Consider the following 23,215-nt stretch of genomic DNA (forward strand, 5'->3'; position numbering starts at 1 on the left):
TATATATATATATATATATGCTTAAACCAAATTGTCGATAAAGTCTAATCTCAATGTGCAAAACTTTTCCCATAAATGTCAAATTCATAGAAACTTTTAATAAACTTAAAATTCTCACTTTTAAGAATATTGACACTGCATAATCCTACATGGATATTTCTAGTTATCATTTTTGAATTTTACTTTTTTGTACATATTTATCACATACAACGTGATGTGCCAATTTGTGACACCATGAGTAATGATCAACTTATGGTAATTAACCTGTCACCTTAAAGCTTTTTTATTACTGCTTTCTCTGTGTTTGTTGTTTACAGTCTTCATCTTTACTGTGTCATTTTCAATTTAAGCATTTCTTCAGTGAAGTCTTTACATATTAATTGCACAAAATAATGCATTTTATTGTGACATTTCTATATTTTATATATAACATACTTTGATCATAGTCACCACCCTATAGTTTATCCTATCCTTCCTCCCCAATTTCTCTGATACCCTTTTTCTTTTTTCTTTTTTATTCTTTCTAACTTTTTATTGATTCTTGGTGAGTTACACATCATGCACCCCAGTCCTGATCATCTCCCTGTCCCTTCATATGCCCTTCACTCTTACAAAGTCCTCCTCAAAAAATACACACACACACACACACACACACACATACACACACACACACACACACACAGAAAAAAAACTCATCCTGGAAGCTGTACTATGTCGCAGTGTCCCACAGTATATTCATCCCTCTGTCTACACATCTTTACTTGCAAATGTTCATTACAATGAGTCATTGGTCTGGTCTGAGGTCTCTGGCTTCTGTGATACCATCAATATTGGATCTTTACTGGAAGTCTTCCTGATTATTCTGTTGTTGCCCTGTGTCATTGAGATTCTGTAGCTTTAGATCAGCAGGACTAGCCCTTTCACACATCCAGATGGGCCCTTTTACACACTTACAGACTATATAGATTTTGGGGCCAGTCAACTCAGAGCCCTGGATCTGGGCCTGGGTAGTAGCTGAGCTGGTCAGCATGGTTCTCCCTTATCTGCACCACCCGGGCAAACTCTCCAGTACTGCTCCAGCTAGGCCACCTAATGCCACCATTAGGTGGCAGGAGGCAGGTCAGATCTCCTGCTCTCATTTCCTCAGGCAGGCTCACCTGCACCCACACCTCCAGAGCCAGCTCCACTGTGCCACCCAGTCAAGACAAAGCCCAGCTGGCAATGGGCTGGGCCAGCTCTCCTCCTCTCACACCCTTGGGGCTGACTCACCCATGCAAGGCCCTCTCTCTGAGTACTACAGCCAGTGAGGGGGCAGGGATTGCTCTCCTGTTTTCTCCACCCAACCACTGCAGGTGGCAAGGGTGGGTGGGAGAGGGAGAAGGCATCATCCCAGTACCCAGGCCACCTCATAACAGATGAGTGGTGGTAGGGACCAGCTCTCCAAGGCTCCTGCTCTAATGGCTGGCTCACCTGTGCCTCTATCATCAGGGTCAGCTCTGCTTGTCCAAATAACGTGCAAGGTCAATTCTCCCAGAATGCTGCATGCAGCTGGTGAGGGGCAGGGCTCAGTTGGCAGATTTCCCAACTGCCAGAGTCAATTCTCCCACACTCACCCTCAGGGCTGGCTCACTCATATCCCTGCCACCAGGGCCAGCTTCAGGATTGCTGCTGGGAGTAAGAGGTGGGTGGGGCCAGCTCTCCAGAGCACCCCAGTCAGTGAGGGGAGGGGCCGGTTCTGAACAGCCCCTGGACATCCATGTGATCCCCAGTGGCTGCCCTGACCAGAGATGTCCCATGTTCTTTAGTGCTTACATGAGCCTCTGACACCGACACGGACCATTACATAACTATGGACCCATACTTGGCCCTCAGTGGCAGCTTGGGCTGGAACCTCACCATGTCTCCAAGTGGCAGGGCTGGTCACTCACAGCAGCCTCCTCCTCTCCACCCTTGAGTCTCCAGTTCCATCTCTCTTCATAATGCTCAAGCTGCCCCACTTCTCTTTCCCATATTTGTCTACCACATATTTGCACATTGTGGTGGCTCTCGATGTAGGCAGGCCACATGGCTGGTGGGTCCTTGGTGACATCCTCCATCCATGCTAGAGGGTGTGGTGGCAAGTGGGTACCTACAGCCTGCCTATGCTATGCTCAGAAGGGCAGGTGTGGGGGTGGCATGTCAGTCTGCAGGTCTCTGTCTGCATGGTAGTAGGCAGATTCTGTGTGTCTATGGCCTGCCTGTGCCATGGGGCAGAGGGGCAGGTCTGTGGGTGTCTTTCCTAACCAGCACTGTGTGGCATGGTGAAATACAGGTCTCTGTCTTCCTCCTTCTGTGCTGTGCTGCCTGGATTTGATTTGATTTTTATGTGACTACCTAGCCAGCCATCAAGCTAGGATGAACAAAGGACTGTCATCCGCTCTGCCCCTGACTGGTATAAGAGCACCACCATCAACAAAGTGACTGGTATAAAAACACCACCATCAACAAGGTGTCTCTGTGCCTGTTGACAGAGGGAACCTTTTCTTTCTTAACAGTACACTTTTTATCTTTTACATCATTGTTCCTGTACATTTTACATACAGAAATAAAATTTTTAATGTGTCTTTCTGAGTTTTGTTTGTTTCACCTGATTATCTTCAGTTCAGTCCACATTTCTGAGAATCGTAAGATTTCATTCTTTATGCCTGAATACTACTCTATTGTGTATAGCTTTTCTCCTTCTCCTCCTCTTCTTCCTCCTCCCCATTTCCTTCTTCTTTTTGGCTTTTTTGTTTTTTGTTTTTGTTTTTGTTTTTGCTTTGTTTTCTAGATGGGAGTTTCTCTGTGTAGCTCTGGCTGTCTTTGAACTTGCTCTGTAGAGCAGGCTGGCCTGGAACTCACAGAGATGAGTTGCCTGCTTCTGCCTCCAAAGTGCTAGGATTAAAGGTGTGCACCTCCACCACCTGGCTATCCAATCTCTCAAAGGTAGGTCCCAGCACTGACTCTGTTCTTGCCATTTGTGACTAGCACTGTAGTAAACATGGGTGTATGGATGTGCCTACTGTGTGCTGCCCATGATTTCTTGCCTATGGCTGTATTTCAAGACAGTGTTTCATGTATCTCTGTCTAGCTCCAAACCCCCTCTGTAGCCAAGAGGCTACAGAGATACTGAGAACCATAGATGTGAGCTACCATGTTGATGTACCATGTTATATATTACTGGGCTTCGTGCATTCCAGGAAGGCACTCTACTGAGTTACATTCCCAGTTCTGCTTATGCTGTGTCTTTACATGTTTCCCTAGGTTTTTCAACTACAATTTTCAAGTCATACATTGAATTGATTTGCACAGGATGAGACACAGATCTAGGTTCATTCTACATATGGATATTCAGTCTTCCCATCCCTGTTGTCAGAGGCTGTCTATTCTCCAGTGTAATTTTGGAGCCTTTGTTAGAAACCAGGTGCTGTATCTGTATGGGTTTTGTCTGGAGCCTTAACCTACTGAATTTGTCTACATGCCTGCTTCTGTACTGAGAACATGCTGTTTCATTCTGCATGACTTTGTAGTGTAATTAGAAACCAGGTATTGTAATTCTAACATCGCTCTTTCTGTTTAGGATTCCTTTAGCTATTCTATCTTTTGGGCTTCCATGAGAACTTTAGGACTGCATTTAGTTCTGTGGAGAATGTTACTGGGCTGGTGCTGGGGACTGCACTGACATCAGACTAATTTCAACCCTGAAGTCATTTGACAATATTAATTTTTCCAATATATGAAGATGAAACATGTCTTTAGTGTCTTTGCTTCTTTCTCAGTGTTGCATACTTTTCATTGTAGAAGTCCTTTGCCTCCTTGGCTAGGTTTGTTTCTAGGTATTACAGATTCGGGCTATTGTGGACAGGATGGTATCCCTACTTCCTTTGAAATGTTTGTTACAGTGCACAGAAAAGCTACTGATTTTATATGCTGAATGTTATGTCTTGTTACTTTGCTGAAATTATCAAAACTAAGTCCTTTCAGAAGTATATCAACTGCAAATAGAGGTAATTTGAACCTTCCCTTTCCTATTTATATCCCTTTTATTGGTCTCTTGTGCCTAATTGCTCTGGCTAAGATTGTAAACATTATATTGAACAAAAGTGGTGAAAGTCAACACTAGAGTTTTATTCTTGACTTCATATGAATGGTTTGTTTTTTCTCTGTGCAGTAGAATGTTGACTATATGCATCTATCATATACAGTCTTTATTTCATTGATGTATAATCTTTCTTAGATTTTTCTAAGATTTCATCATGAAACAATGTTGAATTTTATCAAAGACATTTTAAAAAATATCTATTGGGATTATTATGTGATCCTCCATTCTGTTCATGTGCCATATTATATTTGTTGATTTGTACATGTTGAACAATCCTTATACCTTTCAAATGAGACCGACTCTACCATGGCTATGGTCCTTTTAATGTACTGTTAAATCTGGCTAATGAGAATTTTATTGAATATTTTTAATCTATATTCATCAAGGATACTGGCCTATAGTTTTCATCATTGACATTGTTTTTCTTATATCCTTATACAGTTTTGATATGAGAGTAATATTTGTTCCATATAATGATTCTTCTAACATTCTTTGCCTTCCTGTTTTATAAAATAGCATGAAGAATATTGATGTTAATTGTTTTCTAAAGAACTGGTCCAGGGCTTCTTGTTGATGGAGGTATTTATTACTTCAGCCCCATTGCTAGTTCCTGATCTATAGGGTTATATGTCTTTTTTGGTTTGATCTTGGAGGATCATATTTTCCTAGAAATTTGTTCAATTCATCTATGTTTTTCAAATGATTGGAATATGTTTTAAAAATAATTCTTAGCAGACATCTGGGTTTCAGTGATATTTTTTTCATTAAACATTTTTTATATATATGGAAAGTTTGCTTGCATGTATATCTGTGTACCATGTGCATGCCTTGTATCTATGGAAGCTAGAATATGGCATCTGATATCCTGGAACTGGAGTTATAGACTACTGTGAGCCATCATGTCATGCAGAGAATTGGACTTTGCCCTTGCTCCCCCCAAACCCCCAAAGAACAGCAAGTGTTCTTAACCACTGACCTTTGAACTCTTCCTCCAGAAGAACAGCAAATTCTCTTAACCACTGAGCCATCTTTCCAGCCCCATTATCTGTTGAATTAACTCCTCTTCTATCCTAATTTTATTAACTCGGGCCTTCTTTGATGAGTTTGGCTAAGGGTTTATCCTGTGTTTCTCTTTGTTCCCTGGTTCTTTGTGATGGCCTATTAGTTTTCAGTTTATTAGCTTCTGGGCTAATTTTATCAATTCTTCTCTTCTACTAATTTTGGCTTTGGCTTGCTTTCATTTTTCCAAGACCTTTGGATACATCATTAGGTTATTTGTTATCTCTCATATTTTTAAAAAGGTAGCCACTCATATCTATAAACTTTCCTTTTAGAACTGTCTTGATTTGTACAGATGCTGGTGTGCTGTGTTCCTGTTTTCACTTAATTCTAGAAAATTTTCATTTTTTTCCTTTAATTTCTTCAATAACCCAATTGTCATTCCAATGTATATTGTTTAGTCTTCATATGTTTGTGTAATCCCTGCAATTGCTATAACCATTAGTTTCTAGTTTCATTCAATTGTGATCAAATAAGTTACTGATAACAATAAATTACTTTAATTTGTTTACATTTGTCCAAACTTATTTATTTTCTACAATATAATCTGCTTGGTGACAGTTCCATGAGCTTCTAAAAAGAATGTGCACTCTGCAGCCATTGGACTATAAATGTTGTTGATGTCTAGCAAGTCTATTAGATCTATAAAATAAGTTAGCTCTGATATCAGTCTTTATGCCCCCCAAACCAATATACTTGTGAGAATGAGTAATATTCTACTTTTGTTATATAAGAGTCTATCTCTTTAGGTCCAATTGTATCTGTTTTATGAAATTTGGTACATAGATATTTAGTGCATATATACTTACAATCATCATGTTCTCTTTAGTAGATTGCTTCCTATGTCAATATGTAATGACTTTGTTTGCCTTTTCTGACTGGTTTTGGCCTGACATAGATCTTTTAATGTATTTGTATAGCTATTTCTGTTTGCTTTGAATTTTAATTTGCCCGGAACATTATTTTCTCTTCTTTAACTTTCAGCCAATACATGGAATATCCCACAAGATGGGTTTCTTGCAGACAGCAAAAAGTTGGGTTTCTTTTTTTAAATCTAATTTGCTACTCCTTGTCTTTTAATTGAATAATTAAGTACATTTAGTGTTATTATTGGAAAGTATTTACTAGTTCATGGCATTTTTTTTTTTTTTGTCCTCCTAATGTTTGGTTCTTTCCTAATTCTTCTCATTTGCTTACCAATTACTCTAATGAAATTCATTATTGCCCATGTTCTCATAATGTATTTATCTTCATCCTCTATATGTAAGATCCCATAAATATCTTCTGCAATTCTGACTCAGTGATCATGAATAACTTTTAGTTTCCAGTTCATGCCTAGAAGTATTTATTTTTCTTTGCATCCTGAAGGATAATTTTGTCAGACATAATAAAACAGGTTGAGTTAAATTTTTTGTAGAACTTGAAATAAATTACGCTATATCTTACTGACCTTTAGAGTTTCTTCTCAAATATTTACTGTTATTCCAAAACATTTAACTTTATAAACAACCTTGCAGTTCTCACCTCTTTGTACTCTTGGCATTCTAGGTATAATATGGCACGAAGAGGTTCTTTTTCTGGTCATGTCCGTTCAGTCTTAATGCTTTCTGTGTTTGAATATTCATATGTTGCCCTCAACTTGGGAGATTACATGTGATCATTTCACTGAATAGATTTTTCTATGTCATTATTCTGTATCTCTACATCTGAGTCTATGCCAAGATTCCTAAGCATGTCTTTTAATCTTACCCCAAAGTTCTTCCATTTTCTGTTTATAATTTATTTTTCTTGTAACACTGTCTGAACGTTCTAATCCATAAATCTTCCTTTAAGCCTTGATATTCTTCCCATTGATCCAGTCATTGGTGAGGCTTTTAACTCAGCCTTTTATTTGATTTATTGAGCTTTTTATTTCCAAGATTTCTTCTTGACTTTCCCAGAACCTTTCTTTATTGAATTTTTCTTTCATATAATAAATTGTCTTATTTCATTTAGCTGTCTATTCATATTTTCTCTGTGTAAACATACATGTGAATTCAAAGAACAACCTTGGGTGTTATTCTAGGCTGGTTGGCTGAACAGTGAGTCCCAGGGAATCATCTGTCTGTCATTCCTGATGTGGGATAACAAAAGGCACCATGCCTGGGTGAATGAATTTCTTTTTCTTTCTCTCTCTCTCTCTCTCTTTCTTTCTTTCTTTCTTTCTTTCTTTCTTTCTTTCTTTCTTTCTTCCTTCCTTCCTTCCTTCCTTTCTTTCTTTCTAATTTGGGTCTTAGGGATTGAACTAGAATTCTTGTGCTTGCATGGTTAGCATTTTGCAAACACATTATCAATTGAACTATCCTCCTAACTATCTCCCCACTCCCATCATATTTTCCCTGAGTTTGTTGATTTTTAAATTTGTGTTATAAATTCTTTGTACAAGAGTGTATTTATGTATCATTAGATTCAGTTACTGTGGATAGTCAACATGTGGATCAGGGGAGGGCCATGTTGCCTTGCTTTTCATATTTCCTATATTTCTACATTGAGATTTGCATGCCTGGGGTTAAGTCATTGTCTGAGAGTTTTAATCTATTATAATCCCACAGTTCAGGTGGAATTAATTAATAGTTGGATTGGGGTTTGTCACACATAATTGGAATGGGCTAGGAGAAGCTCAGCCACAAACTCCCCTTAAAATGCTCAAAGAACTAAGCTCAATCACCAGTGCCTTTTAGGAAGAAGTATACAAACTTTGGTGACAGTATAATATACTAACAATTTGAAAATATAATCATCATTTAAAAATAATTATCCACCACAACACCAATAATAACAAATAAGAGGGGGCAAAGATAATAAAGAATAAACTAAAAAAAATGCTGGCTAATAAAGGGAGGGAAATAAGAATAAAGGAAGAAAAAATAAAAGGTGGATAAGGAGAAGAGAGAAAATCTACTTAAAGATGTAAAAATGGAAAAGTAGGAAAAGAAAAATGAAACAGCAAAGGGAAAAGAAGAAAAGAAGAAGCAGTCCAATAAAGGATTTTTAAAGGAATGAGAGGAAAGAATTTAAGAATAGAAGAGTATTAAAATTAAATAGTGAAAAGGAGAAATAAGAGAAAAACATTAGACATAAATATTTAAAGTAAGCAGGTAAGGCACAAAAGTCTTAATATTTACAAAAAATACAGCTCCCACCCTCAAAGAAAATAAAAACAACCATAGGTTCCCTTGCTAGCAATGAGGCCAAGTATATGGACAACATGAAAATTCTGTCTGTGCTAAATAGACCTTTCTAAAATCTTGGGCTATATGCTCTTTGGATGGTACCTATAGGCTTTGATGTCCTGTATTTCTATTGGAGATGGACTAATAGATATCAGAGCTGAAAGTACTGAAAGATTAAAAATAGATATATCTTTATCTATCTATCTATCTATCTATCTATCTATCTATCTATCTATCTATCTATCTATCTATCTATTACAAGGTCCCTCTCCCCACTGTAGGGCATTTCATCTAAAGCGCCTCCCTTTTGAATCCTGAGAATCTCTCACCTCCCAGGTCTCTGGTACTTTCAAGAGGGTCCGTCCACCTCCCACCCTTGAGGTTGCATATTTCCATTCATTCTGCTGACCCTCAGGGCTTCTCTCCTGTTTCCCCTTGTCCCCTAATACCTGATCATGTTCCCCCTTTCTCCTCCCCCACCCCTCTCTCACCCAGGTCCCTTCCTCCCTCTGCCTCCCATGATTGCTTTCTTCTCCCTCCCAAGTGGGAACATCCTCACTTGGGCCTTTTGGCTTGTTATCCTTCTTGAGTTCTGTGGATTGTATCCTAGGTATTCTGTACATTTTTGGTTAATATCCACTTATTAGTGAATACATACCATGTATGTTCTTTTGGGTCTGGATTACCTCAGGATGATATTTTCTAGTTCCACACATTTGCCTGTAAAACATATGATGTCCTTGTTCTTAATAGCTGAATAGTATTCCATTGTGTAAATGAACCACATTTACTGTATCCATTCTTCATTTGTGGGACATCTGAGTTGTTTCCAGTGTCTGGCTATCACCTATAATGCCACTATGAACATAGTGAAGCTTGTGTCCCTGTCATATGTTGGGGCATCTTTTGGGTACATGCCCAAGAGTGGTATAACTGGGTCTTCAGGTAGATATCAGTGGAATCTCTGGGTTGTTTTGATTTGCATTTCCCTGATGACTAAGGACTTTGAATATTTCTTTAAGTGCTCCTTGAGCATTCGAGATTCCTCTGTTGTGAATTCTGTTTACCTTTATACTCCATTTTTTGATTGAGTTGTTTGGGTTTTTTGGAGGTTAGCTTCTTGAATTCTTTATATATTTTGAATATTAGTCCTCTATCATATATGGGGTTAGTGAAGATTTTTTTCCAATCTGTAGGTTGCTGATTTGTCCTATTGACAAATAAATGTGTCCTTTGCTTTACAGAAGCTTTTCTGTTTCATGAGGTCCCTTGTTGATCTTAGAGCTGAGCCCTTCAGGAAATGTTCCAGAGTGCCTGCTGCTAGTTTTAATTTTTTGTTTCATTTTATTTTATTATTGTTGGACAAGATGCTTGGTATAATTTTGATATTTTGGATTTACTAAGACTTTTTTTGCCTAAAGTCTAATCCAGTCCCTTTCCTTGTGAAGTTGGGACGAATGTGTATTCTTTGGCTATTTGGTGGTTTATTGTGTCAAGACTACTAAGTCTATATGGTTTAGAGTGGACCATGTTTCTTGATTGCTATTCTCTTTGGATGATCTGATCCACCATTAATATGCCACAGTGTCTCTTTCCCTTTTGACCTGTTGATTCCTGTACTCTAGGGGCTGTGGAGTGCATACCCACTTACAACAAGTAGAACATGTTGTGTTGATTTATCACTGTGTATTACCTTTTTCCTTTTTACAGATTTGACTTGCAGTCTATTTTATCTGACAGAACTGTAGCTATTCCTGTTCTTTTGTTTCCTATATTTCTAGCCATTAAGTTTCAATTTGTGTGGGTCCCTACTAGTGAAGCAAGTCTCTTTGCACATATTTGGATTGTGTGTGTGTGTGTGTGTGTGTGTGTGTGTGGATGTGTGTGTGTGTGTATGTTAGTTCAATCTGCCATAGGCCTTTTGTTGGAGAACTTAATTTAGTTACATTCAAGGTAACTTGGTATGAGAAACTTCTGCTATTTTACTGTTAGATTTCTACATTTTTATAGATTGTATTTTTCTTCCTTTATCAGCTACTTTTGCAGTTGAGTGATTTTCTGTAGCATTATACTTTAGTTCTTTCTTAATTTTATGTTATATTTATTTTAGTTTGTAATGCTATGGTTACAATGGGGCTTACCAAACACGTCTGCAATGGCTTGTTCTGGAATGCTCCCTGAAGGCTTATTTGTTTGGGGACTTACTTGGCCCCTGGGTGGTGGTGCTGAGCTAGGCAGGTACTGAGCCTTTCAGAGGTGGGCCCCACTGGAGAAAGTAGGCGAAGCCTTGAGGGTTTTATCCTCCTCTGGTGTTGTTGCAACTCTGTCTACTTTCTAAGTGCTGTTATGGTCTGACCAGGTCCCACTGCCAACAGCAAAGTTTCCTCAACTGCTATTCCTTCCCAGCCATGAGGGACTATATCCCCTGATCCAGGAACCAAAATAAAACTCTCTTTACTCCTATTGTTTCTGTCAGGCATCTATTCAAAGCAATGTGAAAAGTAATATACAAAACATCTTATAGTTACAATAGGTTAATTTAAACAAATAACAACTTTAACATCAATCACAGAGAAAAATAGCCTACACTTTAAATCTAATGCCGCCCCTCTCATATTTTCAATTTCTGATGTCTCAATTTTCATCTCTTTGATACTATTAAAAGGTTATTGTATTCTAACAGCCCCTTCTATAATATAAGTGGTTCATCTTACAGTCATACAGATGTACATGTACTATATACAATGGTATAGAAGGTTGGTTGGTTGGAGTTTTCAGGTGTGGGGCTATGTAGAACTGTACTTTGACCTTTGAATTTTGTATCTTCAGAAAGTTTTGTATTGCACATTAGTGTTCTTTTAATTTGAAGTCTTCCCTTTGGCATTTTTGTTAGACATGACTTAACCTCGGCTTTCACTTGTCTAGGAGAGTCTTTCTCTCTTTCATTTCTAAATTATAGTTTTTTCAGATATGGCGTTCTTGGTTGTCAGTTTTCTCTTTCAGCATTTGACAATATGACTCTATCTCTCCTGGCCTGCAGGGTTCTGTGGTTGTTTGACATGACTTCATCTCTATGCTTATCTTCTGGGGGATTTTTCTTTGTTCTGATTGTTGGTAGTGTCTTCTTGTGTGACATGGGAAGCTCCTCTTTGGGATCTATTTGAGTTTAGATATGTGAACTTCCTTTGACTGGCTGTTGGCTTTTTCCTCGGATTAGGGAAATCTTTTCTTAGTATTTTATTTATTTATCTTTGAGACAGAGTCTTACTATATAGACCTAGCTGGGCTGAAACATGATAATGTAAACCAGACTGGTCTTGTACTCAAAGAGATCCATCTGTCTCTGCTTCATGAATGTTGAGTAAGGATGTGCAACCATCAAACCTGTCCTCATCCTATATTTACTAAATATGTTTTCTGGCTCTATTTATCACTCCCTACTTTCTTTAATTCCTATTACACATAGACTAGGTCTCTTGATGGGGGCCCACAGTTTCTGTAAGCTTTCTTTATAACTCACCCCTTCTCTTTGATATTAGACTGAGAAATTTCAAATGTTCTGTCTTTAATCTCACTCTTTCTCATCTTTTTGTTCATTGATTTACTCACTTTACATCCCCATCACAACCTCCCTCCATCCTCTCCTCCCAATCCCACCCTCACACACACACACACACACACACACACACACACACACACACATCTGCCCCAATTTGTCGCTCCCCTTCTCTAAGAAGGAAAGCTCCCCATGGGTTCCAACCTACCATGGCACATCAAGTCACAGAAGGACTAGATGTGTCCTCTCCACTGAAGCCAGACAAGGCAGTCAGGCTAGGGAAAAGGGATCCAAAGGCAGGCAGCAAAGTCAAAGACAGACCCTGCTCAAATTATTATGAGACCCACAAGGAGACCAAGCTGCACATCTGCTACATAAGTGTATATATGCCCATGTATGCTCTTTGGTTGGTTGTCCAGTCCTGTTATGCTCTTTGGTTGGTGATTCATACTCTGTAAGCCCAGGTTAGTTGACTCTGTAGGTCCTCTTGTGATATCCTTGACCCCTCTGGCTTCCTCAATCTTTCCTCCCACTCTTCCACAAGACTCTCTGAGCTCAATCCAATGTTTGGCTGCATTTGTTTCCATCAGCAACTGGATGAAGCCTCTCAGAGGACAGTTATGCTAGGATCCTTCTGCAAGCATAGCAGAACATCAATAGTGTCAGGGGTTGGCTCTATCCCATGGGATGGATCTCAAGTTGAGCCAGTCATTGGTTGGCCATCCCTTCAATGTCTGCTCCATCTTTATCCTTGTACATCTTCTAGGAAGAACAAATTTTGGGTTAAAGGATTTGTATGTGAGTTGATGTCCCTCTACCTCCACTGGAAGTCCTATCTGGCTACAGGAAGTGGCCACTTCATCTTAAGCTTCTATTACACTTTTTCTTCACCCATTATTTATTAATCCATTGTTTACATCCACTCCCTCCCTCCACTGTTCCCTCTTATTCCCCGCTGTCCCTTCTGTCTTGCTTTTGCAAAACTGTTCATGCATTGTTTTCAGATTTCACTTAAGTCTTTATGCATATATATTCTTGGGGTTCAGTGAATTTTTAAGAGGATTATTGTGAATTCTCTTTCCTGATATGGCATAGTTCTTCCTTTCTTTTGTGTCTATTGTTGTGGTTTTATTGGAGGTTGTGATAATCTAAAGTCTTTGGTTTTTTGTTTGTTTGTGGTTTTGGTTTTTTTGTTTTGTTTTGATTTTTGTTTTGAAACTGGGCTTCTCTATGAAGCGCTGACTGTCCTAGAACTTACTCTGTACACAGGCTGGCCTCAAACTCAGAGATCCACCTGCCTCTGCTTCCCAAGTACTGGGATTAAAGGTATTTCACTATCTGTCTTTGTAATCCTGTGCTCTGTCATTGGGTTTTCATATTTGCAGAAGCAGCTATGTTGGCTTCTGTGGACACTTTGGAAACAACAGCCTTTGTTTTATGTGATGATGGTGGCCACCCCTGCTGGCAAAATCACTGGCCAACCAAGATCTCTAGATAGTTAGGCTGCTGCCTTTGTTTTGAATTCAATTGTGGCAACTGGCTTTATTCTGCTCTTTAGTGAGACAATTTGTTATGCCCTGTAGTTCAGCTGAGCTGCTGGGTGCGCAACTGCCACTAATCCAGCTTGGCACAGAGTGCTTTTCTTGCCATTGTGGTAGTCTTGCTACTTGCTCCCTGGTGAGTCTGCTTTTGGGGCTACCCAGCCACAGGCATAATAAACTTCTGTGTCCATGGTGTACTGGTCTCTGCAGTGGACTTGCCTCTTTGCTAGCTCCTCTCTGGCTGTCCTTCTTTCTCTAAGCTCCCCATGAACTAAAAATGGAGGGGGCACCCCCTGCAGTGTTTTATAATCTCTGGAAGTGGCTGCTTTCCTGGTTCTCTCTTCCCTCTGGAGAAGCCTTGGATCCTGAAGACTTTTGGAGGGAGCGGCAGCTTATCTCCTTGAGAGAGGAGGAGAGTGGTATGGTCCTAACAAGACCACCTTTATTACCTTGTGAATGAAAGGTTTGGTTTTGTTTTGGTTTTGATTTTGACTTTTGTGTTTTTCAGTTCTGTGAACACAGAAGTGACAATCTTGATCCCATGCTTGGGAATTCTTCCACTTTGTTCAGGATTTCCACACTCTGCTTTTTATTGTTAATAAAAATTTGAAAGACTAGAAGTAATTTTTACCATAAAGTTTGACCTAATTAGGAAAAGAGAATATTTACTTATAAAAACCAGTGAAACAATATGTATGAGAAATATGTCGGGGGGGGGGAATATGTCTTTTTAAATATGTAACAAACTTCAAAAAAATTTCCCAATGTTAAGTTCCTCCCCATACATCACAGAGAAGCCTAAGCAAGGGAACACACCAAAGGCAAAGTGCTACCTGCACTGCAGGAACAGCTGCAGAAGCATGGTAAGCAGCAAGCTTTCTAAGCCCATCCTGGGAGGGGCTGCTCCTGTGGCCCAGCCTGGTCATTGATGTTGTAAGTTATTCTTGCTGAAATGGAATGTTATCTTCTCAAGTGTTTGACCACTGAAATTCCTAGCATTACCTGACAAAACTCACATTATAATTTTTTTCTCCCTTACATGAAGTATCCAAGACCAGAGCAGATCACTTTAACCAGTGATTTGCAGGATGTCTGGAATAGAGAAAGAAAATGGCAGAGCAGTGGAAAAGGAGAGCAAATGCATTTGATCCACAAGGAAATTTTATGTCACATTGATTGATAAATACAGATATAACCTAGCACTACAAAACATGTGTTGTGTATCTATTTACATATGTATACATATAGATGCATGTACATATACATTATACAAATGTGAACACCTAATTTGTTATGTATGTGTGTATATGTAACTATGAAGATGTACACGCTGCCATGTCAACCAACAGAAACCTTCAAACTATGTTCAACAAAAAAAGTAAACGTTGGTTTAGGATATTACTTTTAAAGAGAATATAAAATACACATTGTGCTAAGCAATGTAGTAGTTATCAGAGGAAACAAGAAGGGAATTCAAATAAGCTTATGTTTACATTATGGAAAAAGTGTGGTTCTTTCACACAATCTAAGTCACAATGTTAAGCTTCTAATTCAGGTTTTTACTTTTCAGTAGATGCAGAACTTCCCAGCCAACAGGTTACTCTCCCAGCTGTTTTCTGTAAGGTTCTGGCAGGAATCTTGACTAAGAGTGGGACCAGAAGTCCTACACATTCCCAGCAAAGGCTCAGGGCTCACCCTTGTGCTCTGCCTATCTGCTGCCTATAGAGATCTGGAAGGCAACAACAAAGGAAGAAATCTGGACTGCTGAGCACAGGATGCACAGTTTAAATAAGAGCTAGCACACAGGACAGAGGAAAGAAACCCAAACTGAAAAAAAAATATACTGACATATATAAAAAGCAGGGAAGGAGTTGCTTGGGCAAACCTTTGGGATGTCCAGTTAATAGACTACAACCTAGAATCAAAATGCTAACAAGACTATACTACAGACATGAGACTGTGTTCAGATCTATTCGGGTAACATGGTAAACCAATGTAGTTTAGGTTTTTATGAAACAATACACAAATAACTGGCTGACATAATTATTACCTTTTGCATATAGTATATAAACTGATTCCAAATTCTGTAAGTAGCTGGGTAGAGTACAAAAATTATGAATTTGGAGCCATGGGTCAAATCTGGCATACCACCTGCTTCATCAGAAAAGGCTGAGCTGGACACAGGTATGGTCACTCATTTGCTGGCTGCGCCAGAGTCTGTGCAACAACATCAGAGCCGAGCAGCTACAACAGAGGCTAACAGACCTATAGCACTTACTACAGGTTGAGGTCCTTCATCCGAAATTGCTAAGTGGTCAGGTTAGGGATGCTCAATCTGCATGTGTTCTCTCACAGAGAAGGGTCTGACAGCTCCACTCCAAAGAGCCACTGGTCCTAAGAATGAAGCCCCAGTGCTAAATCTCAGGGCTTAGAAGGCAGAAGAAGGACCTCGCCTGATGACTAATGCAGGCCTTTGTTACCAACAGTGAGATGATGGAGATGCAACCAAATGTCCCATGAGTGAAAGTGCCAGAGCCTGGTGCCTGTGGCAGCCATTCCTCCTACCTGCTTTGCTGTCTTTGCAGATGGATGGTAGACTGTGCGCTGCTCGGTCTCCTCATCTGTGTTGGTGTCCTCATCACTTTCTGGATTATTTTTCCATTCTTTCATCATTTCTAATACATTGGTTGGTCTCGCTGAAGAAAGGGTATTACCCTAAGATTAAAAACAAATGTTTGTATTATAAACAGTTCAAATAATTGAAAGATTATTAAACTTCTTAATATAGTCTCCCCAAATCAGGAATAGTCATATGGAAAATTATAATGCTGGGTAAGTAGCAAAATTTTAGCCATCTGTTGGAGCACACTCCCTGTCCCACGGGGGCTAACTGCCTCATACCATCATTTACAGTGTGAACAATGTTAGAGGGAGACTGCTCATAAGTCAGGAAGGAGTAAATGTAGCCTGCTTGTGCCAAGGACACAATATGGTGGTTGTGTGGCATCCACGACCCCTTTAGCACTGTTTTTAGGAAACTGGTAAGACACTGCCCAAAAGCTAATGGATCCACACTCAGTTATTAGGTAAACAGTAGTCTACGAATATAGACCATTGATTTGAAGCTCTTGCCTGGAATATTTCTATGTAATGTGGCCATTTGGCTATAACTGATTCAGTGTGCCATTCCTGTGCCTGCTATGACTGTATCAAACCAATATTGGCCATTTCACACTATTTACCAAACATCCCAAGTGTGCTAAGACACACATAGGCTCAAATGCTTCCTACTTGACTTCATTTTCTTTAACTTAGGTTATTAGAGAACATTTGGACTGGACATTTGGATCACTATCAGGTTAAAATGAGACCTTCAAGTGTGGGCACAGGTATATAGAAATTCTAAGTAGTCTTTGTATGTAGGTAGATTTAAGTGTTATGCAGTAATAACACAGAAATCCATGAGACAGGGCACATTAAGGACAGCCATCTGAATACACAATAGAGGATTTATTGAGTTTAATATAGTCATGGTTAAAAATAGGTCAGCATCAAGAACAGAATGGTAATAACAAGAGGAGATCATTAGGAGACCTAGTCCCATGGCTCTTCTTCTGCTCTTCTGGAAGGTCAGAGCCTTATTTTTTGCCTAGCACCTGAGTACTCTCTACATTGGCTGTACTCATTTCTCCTCTACCCCCAATTTATCATCCTTTTCTGACAACCATGGCCTACACTGCCTTCAAGGTCCAGTTTAAAAGTCATCTCTATTAGGTGTCCCAGAATTAGGAACATACACAGGGCTAAGAAAGCAGTCATGGAGGACTAGAGCCATCTAAACTGCCAGCTTGCCTCAGAGCTTCTGTCAGATTGATTCATGATCTATAGGACTTGCAACTTTCATCCTGACTTCTGTCAGAATTCACAGTACCTAGGCTCCTCAACTTTGAATATACACATCATGAGCTCAATTTGATTCTCTAATTAGCAAAGAGACAATCTGAAATATCTGTCAGTAACCTCAGTCCTGTTTAAATAAGTGTTCCTCAGGTTAATTCTTTGGATATTGTGAATTTCAGTTTTCTCCCCTCTTTGAAAAAGATTGTGTGACTTTATCAGAATAAACATATCATTTTTAGGTGATTCATTTTTGGAGACAGTACATAGTTCGTGATGCTCCCAGTTCCTACTTGGTGCCTACAAAGATCTGGAGCAACTTAGACTCCTGCCAGGCAATTTTCAATGGAAGATACTAAGCACTGAGACTTGGAAGTCATTCTTTACCATAGAATATGCAGCCTACCCTGATAGGAAAAACAAAGTAAATGCTTGTATTCTGCAAGTCACCTCTAAGAAGCTTTAGCAAGATGAACCTGTCTACACATGACCATGTAATCACAGTAATCACAGTGGAGTTCATATGCTATCTGCACAATATGACAGCAGTTCATTGCAGCAATATTTGTTTTTCAAAGTCTTGACCAGCATATTATGATTTAACTAACAGTTTCAGTCCCTCAAGAGCACAGCTCAATCTTCACTCACTTGGCTATATTAAATGTCATTATATCAATTGCGAGCCTCATCACTGGCTTTGCAGCCCACATCATGATCAGTGACCAACTGTATCACTGCTTTCTAAGTGTATTGGTTCTTGGATACTACTTATCTGTTGGTCAGTTCATCCATGTGTCTCCTTGTCTCCAGGGAATTAGTCAACAAAGATAAAAGTGAGGCAAAGAAAAGAAAATGTTCATACTAGGAATGAAGCTTCAATCAAACAGAAGTGGAATAACAAAGGAAATAGCTTGTGATAGGGGGGCTGACCTCCCTGATTTTCATACAACCAAAGGAAGTAGTGAAGGCAAATTTGACAATTGAAGGAGTTGGACCAGAACGATGGAAATGATGCAAGGAAGGATGCCTGCAGAGAAATCTAAGAAGTATCTCATGACATAGAAAGCACACCAATACAATACTGGAAGCAGATTAAAATGTAGCAAGCATTGGGAGAATTTTCCAGACACAAACACTGACCTTCACTCCATGAGGTCACTCCTAGGGCAAGAAGGCAGGACTACGTAAACCAGCCTTGGTAAATGTTTACCAACAGCAATGCCACTACCAACCTGGCAATCTTCTTATTCCTAACATTCTATAATATGCTAAGTGAACATTGGCTTAAATGTATTTCACCTTTATGCATATCTACAATGACTAGGGAGTTTTATATTTAGGATTTTGACAGAGATGTTTGGACATAGATCTTTCTTAGTTAATAAAGACCAATCCAAATAATGAGATGCTGATTTTTACTTAACAATGTGAATAAATTAAAATGTGATAATAACTCGCATTCATGATGGTGTAGTCAAATTTTATTTCGTTCTTTAAGGATTTATTTTTAGGTGTGTATATGTGCATATGTATGTACATGTGTGCATGTGCACATGTACATATGTGCATACTTGTGTATGAGTACATGTGTATACGTGTGTGTGTGTGTGTGTGTGTGTGTGTGTGTGTGTGTGTGCAGGTTTCCAGAGTCCAGCAGTGTACAGGAGAGATTACTGAAATTCCTGGAGCTGGAGTTACAGGTGAGCTGCCCAGTGTGGGTTCTGGGAACCAAGCCATGGTCTTCTCCAAAAGCTGAATGAGCACTCTTAGCTGCTGAGTACTCTACCTAGACCCAAGGAGTCTTATTTACTTCCTTTCTATGGCAGGCAAACTATCAGTAACCTATCAAAATAGATAATGCAGTCTCTCTGACCTGTAATTTTGTCATTTGGAATTTATTCTATAAATATGTTATTTATGAGAACATTTGTTGTGGCACTGATTGTAACAAGAAAGACCTGAAACAATTTATATATTCCATATTCAGAGGGAGAAATTTACAAAATAATATAGAACATCCATAATTTGAGATACAATATTGCACTTTTTTCTTAATAAGGGAATCTCCCCAATATATATTAAATGAAAAAGAGTAGTTTACAGGATATTGAACCTATTTGTGTAATGTGTACACATAAAACTGCATGAAGAGCACACATAGGATACTTAATGATAATTATCTCTACTGAAAGAGGGTAGAGCATTATTTTCCTGTTTTGATCACCATTTACATGTAAATGGTGAACCATTTACCATGGGCAATCCCATGGAGTTCTTATGACTAAGAAGCAATGCAAACAGCTGGAAAAACATGTGTATAGAGAGCCTCACAGAGACGGAATGATCAATTACCCTGATGGCCTGTATGGTAACAGTGGCCCTTAGGTAAGCAGCCACTTCATTGATTTCTCACAAGTGTAGCTTCAAATGTGTGGATGAGACTAATGTTGATACTCGTAGTCTTCAGGAGGAAGGAGCCTGGGAGATGACTGTATTACAGAGGCACATCTCCAACTGCCAGCAGAGAATTTCTAGTTAGAGGTAAAGCTGAGTCTTCAAACTCAATATATTTCAAACCAACACTCTTCGGACTGAGGTGTGCACACACCTGGCTGTACAGGAGGCTTTTCAAGGGACATGTGTGCATAGATGGCTTAAGGAATCAGTTTCTTTAGCTGTTTTAACTGCTTGAGCACGGATTTGTAGTAATCTCTGTGCTTTTTCCCTCAAGTCAGCCTCTTCCACTTAACAAGAAAAAGAAGGCATAGTTCGCATCTACCTTTAATATATATATATGTATATATATATGTATATATATATATATTTATATATATATTTAAATCTTTGTAGGACCAAAGACCATCCAAATTTTCTGTGTAGGTGTTTAGGAAGCAAATGAACCTAATGACTTGATGGAAAATCTTTTAAAAGTGAGTTTTTTTGTGTCTTTTCTTCCATTGAAAAATGAAGGACATAATTAAATTATTCGAAGGTAGAGAGTTCAATATCATTTTGGTGATTCTAAATACCTTTCCTTGGGTTTTGTATACACTGGAACTGCATTTATATCTTTGCTGCTCAAAATGTACTTTCATCATTAATCCATCTAAAGACTTACTTTCACTTATTCACTCATTAATAATGTAATGCATTCTGAGATATGTCTATACAAGATGAAATGGATACTAAACTGCATCCATCTACTTGGTTTTCCTCTATCCTACCTTCCTGAGGGGACTGCCACTTCCTTGTTGTCTTGTTTATATTTTAATCATGCCTGTGTGAATTCAAAGTATAATGTTTCTTTAGCTGTTTTAACTTGATGCAATGAGTATCAGACCTTATATTTTTTTTCATTCAAAATGGTATTGCCAAGACCATTGGGTATCCAGTCCTGGGGAAAGGAATCATGAACCTCGATTCCTACATTACAATATATGTGAAAAGAACTTCATAATATAGCAAAAATATAAATATGAGGCTACACCTAGAAAATCTTCTGAAGGAGACTTAGGAGATCATCTTCATGACCTTGGAGTAGGTAAAAAAAAAATATTGGGCAGGTCAGAGAGACTATTAAGTATACAAGAAAAACAGAGGAATGGATACAGAAAATGTGGTATATTTACACAATGGAGTATTACTCAGCTATTAAAAACAATGAATTTATGAAATTCTTAGGGAGATGGATGGATCTGGAGAATATCCTGAGTGAGGTAACCCAATCACAAAAGAACACACACGGTATGCACTCTCTGATAAGTGGATATTAGCCCAGAAGCTCGGAATACACAAAGTACAATCCACAAACCACAAGAAACTCAAGAAGAAGGAAGACCAAAGTGTGGATACTTTGTTCCTTCCTAGAAGAGGAAACAAAATACCCATGGAAGGAGTGGCAGAGACAAAGTATGGAATAGAGACTGAAGGAAGGACAATCCAGAGACTGCTCCACCTGGGAATCCTTCCCATATTCAATCAACAAACCAACACACTATTGTGGATGCCAGCAAGTGCTGGCCGACAGGAGCCTGATACAGTTGTCTCTTGAGAGGCTCTGCCAGAGCCCAAGTAATACAGAAGTAGAGGCTCACAGCCATGCATTGGACTGAGCACAGGGTCCCCAATGAAGGAGCTAGAGAAAGGACCCAAGGAACTGAGGGGTTTGCAGCCCCTTAGGAAGAACAATAATGTGAACTAACTAGTACCATCAGAGCTCCCAGGGACTAAACCATGAACTAAAGAGTACATATGGTGCAACTCATAGCTCCAGCAGCATGTGTATAGTAGAGGATGGCCTAGTCGGCCATCAATGGAAGGAGAGGCCCTTGGCCCTGTGAAGGTTCTATGCCCCATTGTAGGGGAATGCCAGGACCAGGAAAAGGGTGGGTTGGAGAGCAGGGGGAGGGGGGAAGAGAACAGGTTTGTTTTTTTTTTTCCAGAGGGGAAACTGGGAAAGGAAATATCATTTGAAATGTAAATAAAGAAAATATCTAATAAAAAATATCAGAAAAAAAGGTAATATGTGGAATTTTTTACCAAAGTTGTAACTGTACACCAAAGACAGCACTAAAAATTGGAAAAGATACATTATAGACTAGGAGGAAATGATATACATATATATGCACTCATGTGTGTGCTTCTATATAAATGACAAAGGGCTTATATTCAAAACACATAGAGAACTACAACACAAATCTATAAGAAAAATACTTTGCATTAAAGATCTATTCATTTTTATCTTATTATGTAAGTGTTTCCCAGCTTGTGTGCATGTGCAGCACATGCACACAGTGCTCCAGGAAGCCAGAAGATGGTGGTCTATCCCCTGGAACTAGAGGTACAGAGGGGTGTGAGCACACAGACATAGATGCAGGAAAAACCCTCAGACACATAAAACAACAAAACCAAAAAATTTCCTAACATATTATCTATTTGTTTATCCTTTAAAAGACTGTCCCTGCCAGTCTGCCCTGCCTTTGAGTCCTGCTTGGCTCAGCTTCACTCTCAGTCTTACTTTTCCAAATAATTTTATCTTGCTTTACTCCATTTGGGTTTTATCCCTCTGACATTTTAAGTTCAGGAAATCAGAATGCATTATATACACACATGTATGGAATAGTCAAAGAACAAATTTAATAAGAGTTTAAAAAAACAAATGTACTTGTTATAAAGAGCTAGATTTTTAAAATTCAGTTTTATAATATATCTTTAAATGGGAATCTAAATCAAATTATTCATAACTATTTCTAAATTTGCACGTTTGTGCCATCTGAATTGACTATTTCAACTGCTCTACCATATACATATATATAATGTATATATTATAATATATAGATTAAAAGATTAAAAGAAGATATATAAGATAAATAGATAGATAGATAGATAGATAGATAGATAGATAGATAGATGGATGGATGGATGGATGGATGGATAGATAGATGAAGATATATCTTCTTTTAATCTTTTAGTACTTTCAACTCTGATATCTATTAGTCTCCTTTTTTATATTTTCAAGAGTCCATGTTCTTTTTCCCTCCCAATGCTCCAATGTTCAATTAATTCTAGATTATTATGTACACATTTTCTCTTCTGGAATTGTTTCTTGTTTTGTTTAAGATGCCAATAACCCTTACATCAGGATATAAAGACTCTTGTGCACCCAGTTTCTCCTAATGTTTCCATCAAGCATGTTGATTGTAGGCCTCTCTGCTGTACTCTCTGAGGTCATGTATATTTAAAGATAGTTTCTTTTTTTTTTACGAGATCCCATTTATTTTTTTCAACTGTATACATTTTTTTAGATATTTTCTTTATTTACATGTAAATT

At 38.6% G+C, this 23,215-nt stretch overlaps 1 protein-coding gene across 8 annotated transcripts in view; it reads right to left on the reverse strand.

Moving 5' to 3' along the window:
* Positions 1 to 23,215, reverse strand: part of Stk33 (serine/threonine kinase 33) — a 176,086-nt gene that overhangs the window by 18,220 nt on the left and 134,651 nt on the right. For 7 of the 8 annotated variants that reach the window (XM_031387809.1, XM_031387808.1, XM_031387804.1 and 4 more), the window contains one exon: positions 16,054 to 16,203. In XM_031387809.1, coding sequence (XP_031243669.1) covers positions 16,054 to 16,203 — 150 coding nt within the window. Of the gene's footprint in view, positions 1 to 15,097; positions 15,218 to 16,053; positions 16,204 to 23,215 lie in introns of those variants that run through there. The other variant, XM_031387811.1, reaches the window with a different exon arrangement.

The sequence above is a fragment of the Mastomys coucha genome, unplaced genomic scaffold (genome assembly GCF_008632895.1).
Source record: "Mastomys coucha isolate ucsf_1 unplaced genomic scaffold, UCSF_Mcou_1 pScaffold21, whole genome shotgun sequence".
NCBI classification, from domain to species: domain Eukaryota; kingdom Metazoa; phylum Chordata; class Mammalia; order Rodentia; family Muridae; genus Mastomys; species Mastomys coucha.